Raw genomic sequence first — 15330 nt, forward strand, 5'->3', positions numbered from 1 at the left:
TTTTAAGGGTATTTTAGTCCAAAACGCTGAGAAATGACAAATACCTAAGGGATTGGGGGAATTATATTCTCAGTAATAAGACCCCAAAATGCCACTGTTGGAAATAACTTATTAACGAGGTTGAAATTCTTTGCAATCCAAACGGGGGAATCTCATTCCGGAAAAAAAAATTTCCCCAGTAATCTCACAATCCTCCATCCAAACGCACCCTAATTAGGATTATGGTCTTCCCCATTAGGGTTTTCACAACTTCGCGTCTCTCTTTGTTTTAAGGTGAAGCTTTCCATCTCGTTTACAAGTTATACATACCTGGTTATATGAGTTATTTTCCTTCCCATTTACTTGGTTATGAAACAGTGTTAGTAAAGTAATCTCCCAAACAAATCATAACAGACACTTGGCCACGTGCCCGAATAAACCCTCTCCCACGTCGTTGGTAAATGCCACCTCATTATTGAACAAACAGCAATCAAAAAGATCATTGCGGTTGTGAATGGCATCTTTTCAAACGAAAAAAGGATTCTCAAAATGAACTGGAGTAGCAGGAAATCGAACTCCGTACCTCTCGCATGCGAAGCGAGTGCTCTACCATATGAGCTACAACCCATTGTTGATAACCTTGTTTGTTACTATATTTTGTTATATAAAACAAAACGTTTTTTCAAGTTTCGAGTTTATTTTGGCATGGTTGTTATGATAATTGAGGATGTGAGAAATTGAACTCTCAAGAAACTGGTGGATTGGTAAACCTCAAATTTTCTGGGGGGATGAAAGGGTTGTTCCTAAGAATCACGAGGATTGAGGACGGTAACTATAAGCTAGCGTTTGATGGATCTCTGTCGAAGGTGAAAAGTATGATGTTTGTAGTTTATTGTTTTATTACTGAAACCATGCTTCACCTGTTTGGAGTTTATTGTTACAAAGTTGATCGGTTAATGGGGATGTTTTATGAAAAAGGTTTTAGTGGCAACTGGAGTCTTCATAGGCTACGTTTGTGCTAGATTGTAATGTGTTTGTCAGCAGTTGCAGTTTTCTTCTGTTTGTAGCCATAAAGAAGCAAAATCTTTTTAATTCAGTTTTCTTCTTTGAATTTTTAAACCTTTTATTCTGAAGTTTGCACCCAATATGATGTCATATGTAATTTAGAATTGAGCATTTCATACTCAGTGCTACACAGCCAAGGATTCTGTGGTATTTTAATGGAAACGATGGTAAATCTTCTAGTTTAAAAGATAATCAAACAAGGTAATACAATATTCCCATAGTAACGTTACATTCCAGTAATGTTGTTCCCAAAGATAATCTTACATTTCTTGAACCAAACGCCCCTAAATAGAAAATATAACATGGTTTTTGTTGTAAAGTAAAAAGGATGAAAGCAGCTAGTGAGAGGTCCTTGCTTCCTAGTCTTTGTTGGTGTAGAGACCAAGTGTAAGAGCGAAGCCGAGGACGAAGAGGGGCAGTAGAAATCGGAGGATGTTAGCCAGGGATTCAGAGGCCTTAGCGTTGGGATTGTAAGGGGTTTGTTGGGGGGGAATGTTGGTGCGCTTGGCGGGCACAGTTTTAGAGTCGATCACACCGATGTAGTACTTTTCCATCATTTCTCGGGCTTCATCACTGTGCCCAATTTCTTCAAAATCATTTGTCCCATCCTTCCCTGTCGCCGAAAGCAAGACTTCGGCCCCTCCGGGATGCTTATCCACGAATGGAGTTACATCATACACCTATTACACCCAAATCTCAGTTATATTCCAAGCAAGCACTCATTTACTTATTTTCCCTTGTCTTAAACTCTTAAGAAGATGCGTATTCGTTCATACGATTCATCAACAATCAATGATCAAACAAACAACAATAAGAGCAATTAAACAAACATGAAATAGAGAGACACAGTAATCAAATGAGCTGACCTTCCCAGAAATAATGAGCCAGCAATCTTTGATCTTGTTGTGATTTGCAACCTATTCAAAACTGTGAGTCTTTCCACCTGAAACCATTTTTCTCACCACTGCCAATCAACCCAATCTGAAAGAAGAAGAAGCAGCCTTCAAATATATATAGTTGAAATGGCTCGAGGAGGGAGAGTGAGGGGTTGGAAATGGTTTTATTAGCTTTCGTCTCTGTCTTTTTTCTCAATTTGTTCATAAATGTCAATATTTGTTGACCAGTTTGTCTCCAACCCAATACTTTTACTAACACAATTAAAATATTTACAATATAAATAAATAATTAAAATTCTAAAAAAAAGCAGCCCGAATTGAAGAAAAGAAACCATGACTTCCAAATTTGAGTTATACAACTCTTGTTAATTTTTATGCAAATCTGTTCTTAATATATCATTAATGCAAGTATAGATATTGCAAGTAGAGTATCGATACTACTCATTTTGTATGGATAGATTAGGCCCCATTAAGGTCTGTAAGAGTAAAGGATAATCCGAAATGGTAGAACTTGGTCCGTGAAGTGCTTAAATGGAAAAAGGTACCTAGAAACATTCTTAAGACTAGGTTACAACCGAAGTAACCATATTAGGCAAAATTTTTCTAAGCATCTTCAATCGAACACGAATTGAGAAATTGTGAGCAAAGGATCGTTCCAAATATGTTCCAGCGAGTGAAACGATGAATGTCATGACTAATGTGATAGAGAAAAGCGAGTACTATGTGAACACCTATAATCAAAGGTGTATAAGAGCCCTACCGATTCAAGGACGAACAGAGGGGAAGTGTGACGAGAGCAACAAGGGAGTAATTGATATTAAACTATCTTTTAATCAAATACTGGGCTATTTTAATTATACGAAGAGGGTAGCAATGGATATGAATTGCCTTAAGGGCATAAAACAGAAAAAAAATACTATTAAGCTCTTGCAAATCGTTCTATGAGAGAAAACAAACGAAATAATAGTAAGTGAGGGAGAAATATCCCCTATTTGTGTTATAAATGAAAATAATGACAAGATAACTACATGATAATAATGACAAGATAATCACATGATAGTAATAGTATATGTGTGATAACCATCAAAATCTTATAAGGTAAGATTCTATAAGACTTACCTTTTTTGTCACTCTGGAAATGATGAGGACACCCGCGTTACTTATGCGTGCATGTGACGATCGTCCAGCTGTTTGAGAAATATTCATATATATCAAATTCAATGCGAGAGGACTTTAGATGCTAGTCGAACGTTTTACTAATGTTATGTGATACATGCATGTTATGAGTACTCTAAAGGACTAGACTATCCTAGCAAGTGTCAATGTTATGTGATACATGCATGTTGATGCAGTTTGACCTATATCTCGCGTAAGTTGCTAGTAGTAAGAAAATAGGGGTATGAGTTTTATGATGCTATGTGACCCTGAGCCACACCATGATGCTTACTGGTTATTGTGTGATTGTATCAGGCGTCTTTGAGATATTGGGTACTATCATTGTGTGTTGCATGATGATACATTTTTGGATGATACTGAGGTTAGAGACCTATTATAAATTCACTCACGGTGAGGCCCTTTGTAGAGACTAAGGGAAGCACGAGACTTACACTAAAGAGATAGAACTATTGAACCTTAAGTAGGTAGCACTTGATTAGGATCATGCATGTACCTACTATTTATTACCATATATGCCAGCATGCCTATGTTTATGTAATTCATATGCTACTCTAGATTAGGGATTATACTATTAGGCTTTGAAAGCTCAACGTTTGGATGTTTCCTTTCGTATGTTAGTATATTAAGTTGTTCGAGGAGCACCACGCAACAATATTTCCAGCCTTCCTCACAGAGTATTGTTTGGTTACTTGTAGTCGACATGTGTATTCATAGGACCCTTATGTATTATGAATTGTATGTAAACTTTAAGTTGTATTATTTTATTTAAATTTTGTCATGGAGCTCTGATTTATAAAAAGGATTTTGTTACTGTTTTGAACTATTGGTTTTTAAATAGTGATTATGAGTATTGATTTTAAAAAAATGGTTAGCCACTTAGATGGTTCAGTGTAACATTCTAATCCTCCGGATTTTGAGTCGGATCATATTAGGGTGTTATAGAGATCACCTCGGTGTCTAATGTGACATTTTCGATTCAGGTTCTTTTTTCAGGTCAAGTTGAAGGTGTTACATAATATCTTTCTCTACGATGAATCGAGTTCAACTTAACAAAATATTTACTTAAAAATATAAAGATAAATTATCTACTTGTTCACTCACATTTTTTTTGTATATTTTAATCAATCAATTTTTTCTCTAAAATTATACGTAACATTATATTTTATTGTTATTTTGGTCATCGAGGATTAAAAAGTTAGTGCATATGGCAACTTGTCTCGGTATAATAATAATTTAAATATTAAAACTTATGTATTCACATTATTGATGGTGTCACTTGATTCAACCTTTAGGATTATGGTCTTCCCCATTAGGGTTTTCACAACTCCGCGTCTCTCTTTGTTTTCAGGTGAAGCTTTCCATTTCGTTTACAAGTTATACATACGTGTTTATATGAGTTATTTTCCTTCCCATTTCACTTGGTTATGAAACAGTGTTGGTAAAGTAATCTCCCAAACAAACCATAACAGACACTTGGCCACGTGCCCTAATAAAGCCTCTCCCACGTCTTTGGTAAATGCCACCTCATTATTGAACAAACAGCCATCAAAAAGATCACACCCACTCGCATGCGAAGCGAGTGCTCTACCATATGAGCTACATCCCATTGTTGATAATCTTGTTTGTTACTATATTTTGTTATATAAAACAAAACGTTTTTTCAAGTTTCGAGTTTATCTTGGCATGGTTGTTATGATAATTGAGGATGTGAGAAATTGAACTCTCAAGAAACTGGTGGATTGGTAAACCTCAAATTTTCTGGGGGGATGAAAGGGTTGTTCCTAAGAATCACGTGGATTGAGCACGGTAACTATAAGCTAGCGTTTGATGGATCTCTGTCGAAGGTGAAAAGTATGATGTTTGTAGTTTATTGTTTTATTACTGAAACCATGCTTCACCTGTTTGGAGTTTATTGTTACAAAGTTGATCGGTTAATGGGGATGTTTTATGAAAAAGGTTTTTAGTGGCAAACTGGAGTCTTCATAGGCTACGTTTGTGCTAGATTGTAATGTGTTTGTCAGCAGTTGCAGTTTTCTTCTGTTTGTGGCCATAAAGAAGCAAAATCTTTTTAATTCAGTTTTCTTCTTTGAATTTTTAAACCTTTTATTCTGAAATTAGCACCCAATATGATGTCATATGTTGTAGAATTGAGCATTTCATACTCAGTGCTACACAGCCAAGGATTCTGTGGTATTTTAATGGAAACGATGGTAAATCTTCTAGTTTAAAAGATTTGTCTCTCACCTAAACCACCACTGAGAAAACAAAGCAACCTTCATATTGAAAGCAGACATAAAACTGACCCTCATTCAGAAGAGTAAGTACAAGGGCATCCCCTCGTTATTAAAATATTAGCATTGACAGTAAAAATAAATTTATTGTATCATGATTTTAACCGTAAAATATATTTGTGTTGTTGATTCTTGTTAGTTGGATTATTTTTTATATTTGTGGATTCAATTCAAGTTTAGAGTTGGATTGGTTGTTCTAGTTTATGTTAAAGCATTGGATATTTTGTCTTACTTTGTGGGGCTTGGTCCTTGATTTGGTCTCTCATTCGGATTTGCAGACATATGACAGATGCATCAAAGGTATGATAATGATACCATCCCGTCACTCATTCACTATAGTATGAAAAATTGCATTATTATTTGAGCAAACGTTTGTAAACACAAGGCTTCAAAGTTGCTCAATAATTATAATCTTGGACAGTGAACCAATACGAGGTTGAAGACACTAGGGTACGTTTGGTTCGTGGAATTGAATTTTACATTATAAAAGGGAATGTTTTTTTCCGGAATTGTATTCCCACGTTTGGTTCATAGAATCTTACATTACCGGGAATACTCTTTTTCCAATAGTGGAATGTCATTACCACCAAATTCTTAGGTAATCTTACATTCCCACCACTTTGGACAAGAATACCCTTGGACTAACGAATTCTTTTTAAAATGGTCCTTCTAAATTCTTATTTTTTATACTTCACTCAAAATTATAAAAATAATAACAATATACAAGAGTTTGATTTACTAAAATATTAATAATTTTGAGAATTTAAAATATTTTATATTTTTTAATATTCAATATTTTACTATTTATAATTTTATGGGATGAAAAAATAGTATTATTGTAAAAATGTAATTATTAAAAATAATATTTTACTACCATAATATTATTTTTTAATACTATATTAGATTTTATATAAATAAATATGATACTTATGAACATTATTTAAAAATATAAATTTAATATACTAATTATATTAATTATATATTAAATGTAATTTCTCCTCAAAAGTTAGATAGTATAACGATTAAAATATTTTTATGAATTTTCATTCAAATATTTATATAAATTAATATTAAAGTTTAACTTTAAAAAATATATCACAAGGATAATTTGATAAAATATGCATCCAAGTAATCTTACATTCCTCAAACAAAACACTGTAATCTTATATTCATGCTAAACAAATCAAACAAGGTAATACAATATTCCCTTACATTCCAGTAATGGTGTTCCCAAAGATAATCTTACATTTCTTGAACCAAACGCCCCTAAATGGAAAATATAACATGGTTTTTGTTGTAAAGTAAAAAGGATGAAAGCAGCTAGTGAGAGGTCCTTGCTTCCTAGTCTTTGTTGGTGTAGAGACCAAGTGTAAGAGCGAAGCCGAGGACGAAGAGGGGCAGTAGAAATCGGAGGATGTTAGCCAGGGATTCAGAGGCCTTAGCGTTGGGATTGTAAGGGGTTTGTTGGGGGGGAATGTTGGTGCGCTTGGCGGGCACAGTTTTAGAGTCGATCACACCGATGTAGTACTTTTCCATCATTTCTCTGGCTTCATCACTGTGCCCAATTTCTTCAAAATCATTTGTCCCATCCTTCCCTGTCGCCGAAAGCAAGACTTCGGCCCCTCCGGGATGCTTTTCCACGAATGGAGTTACATCATACACCTATTACACCCAAATCTCAGTTATATTCCAAGCAAGCACTCATTTACTTGTTTTCCCTTGTCTTAAACTCTTAAGAAGATGCGTATTCGTTCATACGATTCATCAACAATCAATGATCAAACAAACAACAATAAGAGCAATTAAACAAACATGAAATAGAGAGACACAGTAATCAAATGAGCTGACCTTCCCAGAAATAATGAGCCAGCAATCTTTGATCTTGTTGTGATTTGCAACCTCTTCAAAACTGTGTGTCTTTCCACCTGAAACCATTTTTCTCACCACTGCCAATCAACCCAATCTGAAAGAAGAAGAAGCAGCCTTCAAATATATATAGTTGAAATGGCTCGAGGAGGGAGAGTGAGGGGTTGGAAATGGTTTTATTAGCTTTCGTCTCTGTCTTTTTTCTCAATTTGTTCATAAATGTCAATATTTGTTGACCAGTTTGTCTCCAACCCAATACTTTTACTAACACAATTAAAATATTTACAATATAAATAAATAATTAAAATTCTAAAAAAAAAGCAGCCCGAATTGAAGAAAAGAAACCATGACTTCCAAATTTGAGTTATACAATTCTTGTTAATTTTTATGCAAATCTGTTCTTAATATATCATTAATGCATGAATAGAATAAGTTCTAAAATCTGGATATGGTAAAGAATTATTATCTTTTTCCACATAATTTCATGTTGAATTGAAAAAATGTATCCAATAGTTTTAAAGTTGCTCAACTTCTTTTTCTACTTTTTCTTGTTTGTTTATTTATTTATTAATTCATTTGTTACAGTCGGTTAACGTCAATAATCTGCGTTTGGTTCAATTTTTACCAACGCATAAGTTAGTGCTCACTAGGGATGAGCATGGTACCCGAACTCGGCCGGATCCGATTTTTAGAAAGAAAATTTGGGTTCGGGTCTGGTTTTTTTAAGTTATGTTCGGGTTCAGATTTAGGGTGAAAAATACTCGACCCGACCCTAAAAAATTATAATTTTACTTTATATATTTAGGTATAATTACAATAATATCCCTCTATATATTATTTTTCTTTCAATTAAATCTCTATTTTATTGAATAAAAATAATATTTTAAATAAAAAATATTATTTTGGGTCCAGTCGGGTTCGGGTCAGGTGGAAAGGGTATAATTTTAGGGTCAGGTGGAGGATATAAAATTTTCGGGTCAGGTCGGGTGGACCGAAAATCCGACCTAACCCAACTCATGTCCATCCCTAACTGCGACTCAAAATTCACTTTAAAAATAGGATAAAGTACATAAATGGTCCCTTGACTATATAATAATGCTTTATTGAGTCATTTGACTATTAAAAGTTACAAAATAATCCCTCAACTATAGAAAGTTACTTTATTGAGTCCATCAACTATTAAAAATTACAGATTGGTCACCCTATTATTATGTTCCAAACCCATATTTTTTCATTAAAATCTTGATGGAAATTTGAGTTGTATGTTAACCTGCTGACTGAGATATGATAAAATATGATCTCGTAATTTCAAATGACTATCATATCTCTGTTAATGTCCAACTTAGACGATTATTAATTTTTTAACGGAAAATGATGAATTTGGAATATAATGAATAGTCCAGTGACCATTTTGTAACTTTTAATAATTGAAGGACTCAACAAAGCAATTCCCTGTAATTGAGGGATCATTTTATAATTTTTAATAGTCAAGGGACTCAATAAAATATTATCCTATAATTGGGGGATCATTTATGTACTTTACCCTTAAAAGTATAAGGCTTAAATCCCAAACTATGCCATATTTTCTATTTTAGATATCTAAATTTTTTTAATAAAAATAAGAACTTAAATTATAATTCCGTTTTAACGTTTGCCCTGAATTTTTAGCACTATTAAAAAATCTTGAACCAAACGCAACACCTCACTAATACATAAAATTAATTTCTATAGCCGGCTTCATCTTCTTTAATGTCTTTAACGATAAAGTAACAAAAACAAGAATAATTTAAAAGTTTAACGATCAAACTAAAATTACTGAAATTTTAGATACCAAGGTGAAAATGAGATTAAAGTTGAGGGATAAAATTTATAGTTTAGTAGCTACAACTTGTTTCTATGAATATAAGAGTTAATGCATCAGACATCCTCAAACAATGTCCTTCATTCTAAATTAGTTTTTTAACTTTTAAATGTTTTAATTTCATCCCTAAAATGTGACTATCATTCTAAAGTTTTCCTCAAACTTTTGAACATTTTAGTTTCATCCCCAAACTATGTCCATTCTCAATTGGTCTCCAAACGTTTTGAACATTTCAATTTCATCCTAAACTATATGTATATACTAATCATATCCCATGTTGAAAAATTTGTTAGGTCAATCTATATTATAATATGTTTGAAAAAAATAAACTTAGGTTAAACTATACTTGAAACTAATTACGTATTTGGATGGATTTGAGGATAAAATTAGAAGATTTAAATGTTTGGGGACCAATTTAAAATAAAAATCATAATTTGAGAATGAAATTAGAGTATTTAAAAGTTTAGAAACCAATTTAAAAAGAAATTCATACTTTAAGAACGTATAATACAATAACTCTGAATATAATACACAACATGCATAGCCAGAAAAATGTTCTAAATTCCATAGTGGTTGCTATATTTTAAAAGATCCCATTTTAAAAACTTGTCCAAAAAGTCACCAACCATGACTTCAACGTTGCCCACGGTTACCAAATCTCCTATGCTGCCATATTCTATGGTAAACTTTGAGGACAATATTACCATTTATTATAATTTTCGACTACTATTTGGTATTATTCTATAATAGATTTAAAAATATTTTTGTAAAGTACATATATGTTTATAATACAATTTTTTTTATAATAAAATAGATATAATTTTACACAGCTTAACTATGATGTAATGGCGTCGGCTCCCAATGCAAGGACTAGCTATCACTATGTCACTTAGCACAAAAAAATTCAAAATTTCTTTCTTTTTCATTAGATCTCTAGCCAATTTAATGTTAATTTACAGCGGGTTTTAATCTAAAATATTACTCTATCTATTTTAAAAAGTTACATAAATTGTCATTACATTGCGAGTTTTTAATCTAAGATGTTACTCTGTCTACTCTAAAAAGTTATACAACTAATAATAATTTTGATTACAATCGAGAATATTACATGGTTTTCCTTATGGTAACTTTTTAGATTGCAACAAAAATAGTTATATAATTTACAAGATTTTTTTACCAAAGTTCACTCTAAGATGTTACATGAGTTTGTTATATGATTGTTATCAATAATGTAATGTTTTCGATTTAAACTTAAAATATTACTTAATTCACTCAAAGAAAATTACATGCTTAGTTTTTCGATTACATATGGAGACCAGAGACTGAGGCTCCCATGACTTATGTATAAATCACCATTGTCTTTTGTTTTATATTATATAGTTGGTTTAGTTTAAGCTTTCCTTTTTGTGCGAAATCCATCTTTCATGGGGAAGATTGGAGGAAACTCTTGGTTGACTGCAGTGAAGAAGGCTTTTAGGTCACCTAACAAGGAAAGCAAGAAGATGAGCTCTAGGAGGAGAGAAGATAACAAACAAGAGGAAGAAGAGAAGGTTCTTCATTTCTCAAAATTTTTGCTTTAATTATGTTGCATGCCATCAACTTTAAATCTATTTCCCCCTTTTTTTCGGTAATTTTGAGTAGAAAAGAGGAAAACGAAGATGGATTTTTAAGAAGCCTTCCCAAATTAAACAATAATACATCACAACGAAGCAAAGACTATAACTACTACTACTACTACAACTACAAGTAGTGCTAAAGAGGCCACCTTCCCTGAAGGTGGTGAAGCTGAGCAAAGACATACCATTGCGGTGGCCATTGCCACAACAGCAGCCGCTGAAGCAGCAGTAGCCACAGCACAAGCAGTATTGTCCTTTTTATCGAGTATTAGAATCCCGCACAATTGATGAACATCACCATTGAGTAGATTCCAAAGGTTTTTTTTATCTTTACATCATTGTCCTTTTTATATATTTTTTTGCATTTTAGTTAACTGGATATTTCATATTTGATGGGTTTTACATGCATTGTTTTGTGTATGTATCATTTGTAATCAAGTTAAAATTCTTTTGGATTCTTGACGTTACTAATGATTTTTACTATAGTTTCACAATCATGTCATTTGTTTTCTCACTTTCACAAGTTAAAACAGCTTTGAACTGTTAACTTTCTAAGTATCCTTTTGTTGGGGAAAAAATTGTATCGATTTTCTATGACTATTGATATGATAATGGATGAATTTTCTTGTAGTACCTTAAGGAGAATAAAGAGTTGATTATGGCCATAATAGAGAACCAAAACTTGGGAAAGCTGGCAGAGATTGCCTCGTGAGTGACCCTTTCTTTAAACATCCTTCCTCCTATTCAAGGATAGACGTTGGGACGGTGAGAGTACTTGACCTTGAAAATAATTAAGTGAGTCAAATTTTTTATAACCATTGGTATCTTATCTATTTATCGACTAATTCAGATCGTATATTTCAAAGGCAAAAGCGATCCTCCCAACTTAGTTTGATCCATTCGTAATCACCATGATTCGAAGCCTTAACCTTAATTAAAAGATCTAGTGTTTTATCTCACTAGACCAACTGATTGTTACTAAAGGTAAATCAATTTAATACGTTTCAAAAAGCATGTAGATGGACTCCCCTAAAATACATTTTTTTTAAAATTAGTTATTAAAATAGTTTTCATCTCTAAGTTTTTATTGAAGTAGGTTGGTTGGATGTGTCTGTCTTACAACAAAAAATTTGCATTCACGAAAAAAATGAATTAGACGAATGAATGAATGCAAACGAGATTATGTTTATGTTCGTTCGTTTAACTTTAATAGAATAATCTAAAAAGGGAAAAACAAAAACAGAGTGAGCTACAAAGCTCAATGTGTCCTCTATGGTAAACATATATCATTAAATATATATAATGACACAAATAATATGTAATAGTAACATTAGGATTTAATCATCAGAGTGTCACATCAATAATATACAACCATACCTTTTATTGCGGATAAACAGAATGGGGACATTATCCTCCTAAGAGGAACCCAAGTCAGAATGGATCGTGGAACACATCCCATACAAAATAGAGCGGGGAACAAATCTTACACAGAATAGAGCGGGAAATGAATCCCATATAGAACCGAGCGGGGAACAAATCCCATACATAACAGAGCGGGGAACAAATCCCATATAGAATTAGGATGGGGACTATGCTCATTTAGAATCAGTACGGGATATAATCCCATGCAAAATCAGGATGGGGATATAATTCCATGCAAAATCAGGATGAAGGGTTTTCCCTTCGTAAAGGATCCCATGCACTAACAGGACGAGGATTATGTCCTCTATAGAGGATCCCATGAAGATATCAGAAATAAATCAACATGCAAACTAATGGTGAAGTCATAATATTCAGAAGTCAAATATGTCACACATATATATAAATATATATAATCAATTCATGAACATGTTTACAGATAACAACATATAGCATAACACATTAAATATATCGAATATATCAAGGGAACACACCTATAGTAGCTAATCAATACTGACTAAGCGTTATGTTTCCCTCGGCCAACAATACTTGATGCGGAACAAAAACCTAATGAAAATATACATTACTATAAAAGAGCTAAAGTAATACTTAATTAAACAGAATCAACTAGAAATTCATATAATAACACACACGCTATCTCGAATCGAACGTGTGAAGTCGAGTTGAGTTGAACGAAGAAGATTCAGACTTACTAGAGAATGGTACGAAGACATGTGACCGCCTTCATAATATAATATCAGATATTAAGTTCATAAATTTTATAATTCACTTAACATAAGTACATTCTAAAGTACTAAAACATGTAAAAACAGGGCTTTTCGACAAGAATTTGACAAAATAAAATGCGAAAACGAACTCAAGTCATCGAAAAACGTTAAGATAGAGGTCTTAAAAAAGTCAATAGTTAATGAGTTAAAGTCAACGGGTTTGGTCAAAGTCAAAGGGTCAGATCGGATCAAGTCAACTAGTTCACTATTTGAACTACTTGGACTAAGCCCACTCACGCATGGTGGCACGTGGGGCTAACTACTACGGCCGAACAAAACTATGGGAAGTCATTTACAAGCATCAGTTTCTCAAAAAAGATTGTTGGAGATACGATTTTTAACGAAACTCGAATCTCTTCCTCCTCCAAAAAAGCTACAGTGATGAAGGCTTTTAGGTCACCTAACAAGGAAAGAAAGAAGAGGAGCTCTAGGAGGAGAGAAGATAAAGAACAAGATGAGGAAATGAAGGTTCTTCATTTCTCAACATTTTTGCTTTAATTATGTTGCATGCCATCAACTTTAAATCTATTTTCTCCCTTTTTCTCGATAATTTTGAGTAGAAAAGAGGAAAACGAAGATGGATTTTTAAGAAGCCTTCCCAAATTAAACAATAATATATCACAATGAAGCAAAGACTATAACTACTACTACAACTACAAGTAGTGCTAAAGAGGCCACCTTCCCTGAAGGTGGTGAAGCTGAGCAAAGACATGCCATTGCGGTGGCCATTGCCACAACAGCAACTGCTGAAGCAGCAGTAGCCATAGCACAAGCAGCCGTTTAAGTCTTTCGCCTCACTCAACCTTTCATTTTCGTCACACGACATTTTTCTACCACTGTTATACAGACAACTTTCAAAGGACATCTAGTGACTAAATGCTTGTTTTTTCTGGTTGTAACCAAGTAAATATAGTTCATGTTTGGGATGACCACTAGTGTTTTTTGCAAGCTAGGAGAGCTCTCCGGGCACTAAAGGGGCTGCTGAAGCTTCAAGCCTTGGTGAGAGGTCATAATGTTCGAAAGCGAACGAATAATACACTTAGGTGTATAGAAGCCATGATTAGAGTTCAAGCCCGCATGACGTGTAATCAACGTAAGAAGCTTTCTGCGCATGAAGCAAGCATAGAATTCGTGTTTAGTGACCCCAACAACACCATTGTAAATACTACTTTTCTTCAAGATGAGTTAAGAAAAGTTGATGTGCAGTGTAGAGAAGAGAGCTGCAATGTGGATGATTGGATATACCTGAAAACACTGCATGAGATTCAAGTCATTCTGCAGAAAACAAAGGAAGCTACCTCGAAACATGAAAACGATCTTGTTCATGCCTTGTATCACCAGGTTAAATGATGTTTCCAATTCTTTTGGATTCTTGGCGTTACTAATGATTTTTACTACAGTTTCACAATCATGTCATTTGTTTTCTCACATTCACGAGTTAAAACAGCTTTGACCTGTTGATTTTCTAAGTATCTTTTTGTTTGTTGGGGAAAAAATTATATCGATTCTATGTGACTATTGATAGGATAATGGATGAATTTTCTTGTAGTACCTTGAGGAGAATAAAGAGTTGATTATGGCCATAATAGAGAACCAAAACCAGGGAAAGCTGGATGAGATTGCCTCGTGAATGACCCTTTCTTTAAACATCATTCCTTCTATTCAAGGATAGACGTAGGGACGGTGGGAGTACTTGCCCTTGAAAATAATTAAGTGAATCAAATTTTTTATAACCATTGGTATCTTATCTATTGATCGACTAAGCAATCCTCCCAACTTAGTTTGCTCCATTCGTAATCACCATGATTCGAAGCCTTAACCAAAATTAAAAGATCTAGTGTTTTATCTCATTAGACCAACTGATTGTTAGTAAAGGTAAATCAATTTAATACATTTCAAAAAGCATATAGATGGACTCCCCTGAAATATTTTTTTTTTAAAATTAGTTATTAAAATAGTTTTCATCTCTAAGTTTTTATTGAAGTAGGTTGGTTGGATGTGTCTGTCTTACAACACAAAAATGTGCATTCACGAAAAAAATGAATTAGACGAATGCAAATGAGATTATGTTTATGTTCGTTCGTTTAACTTTAACAGAATAAACGAACGAAAATTATTGTTCATGTTATTCATTAAGGAATGTAGCTTGTTCGTGTTCGTTCATATTCGTTTGTTAAAATGATAAACGAATGAATGAAAACAAACATAAACGAATGTAAGTGAACATAAAATAACAAACATAAAATTAGTTGATTTGAGAAGAGATTTTTGGTTCCAAATAATTTAAGGTCTATATTTTCTTTCCAAATAAGATATAACTCAACATCAACAGAATATCTGAGTTGCTTAAATGCCCTTTGTAAAATGAAACCA

At 33.3% G+C, this 15330-nt stretch overlaps 1 protein-coding gene and 1 pseudogene across 1 annotated transcript; both read right to left on the reverse strand.

The window, feature by feature from the left end:
• Positions 1–1341: 1341 nt before the first annotated feature.
• LOC120158651 lies at positions 1342–2012 on the reverse strand (annotated as a pseudogene).
• Positions 2013–6586: 4574 nt separating this feature from the next.
• On the reverse strand, positions 6587–7391 carry LOC120158630 (cytochrome b5-like). The gene is made up of 2 exons (XM_039169444.1): positions 7256–7391; positions 6587–7069 (listed from the first exon to the last, which is right to left on the reverse strand). Exons 1-2 carry the CDS (start codon positions 7340–7342, stop codon positions 6749–6751), a joined length of 408 nt encoding a protein of 135 aa, XP_039025375.1. The 5' UTR covers positions 7343–7391; the 3' UTR covers positions 6587–6748.
• Positions 7392–15330: the final 7939 nt, after the last annotated feature.

The sequence above is a fragment of the Hibiscus syriacus genome, unplaced genomic scaffold, assembly GCF_006381635.1.
Source record: "Hibiscus syriacus cultivar Baekdansim isolate YM2019G1 unplaced genomic scaffold, ASM638163v2 tig00111330_pilon, whole genome shotgun sequence".
NCBI classification, from domain to species: Eukaryota; Viridiplantae; Streptophyta; class Magnoliopsida; order Malvales; family Malvaceae; genus Hibiscus; species Hibiscus syriacus.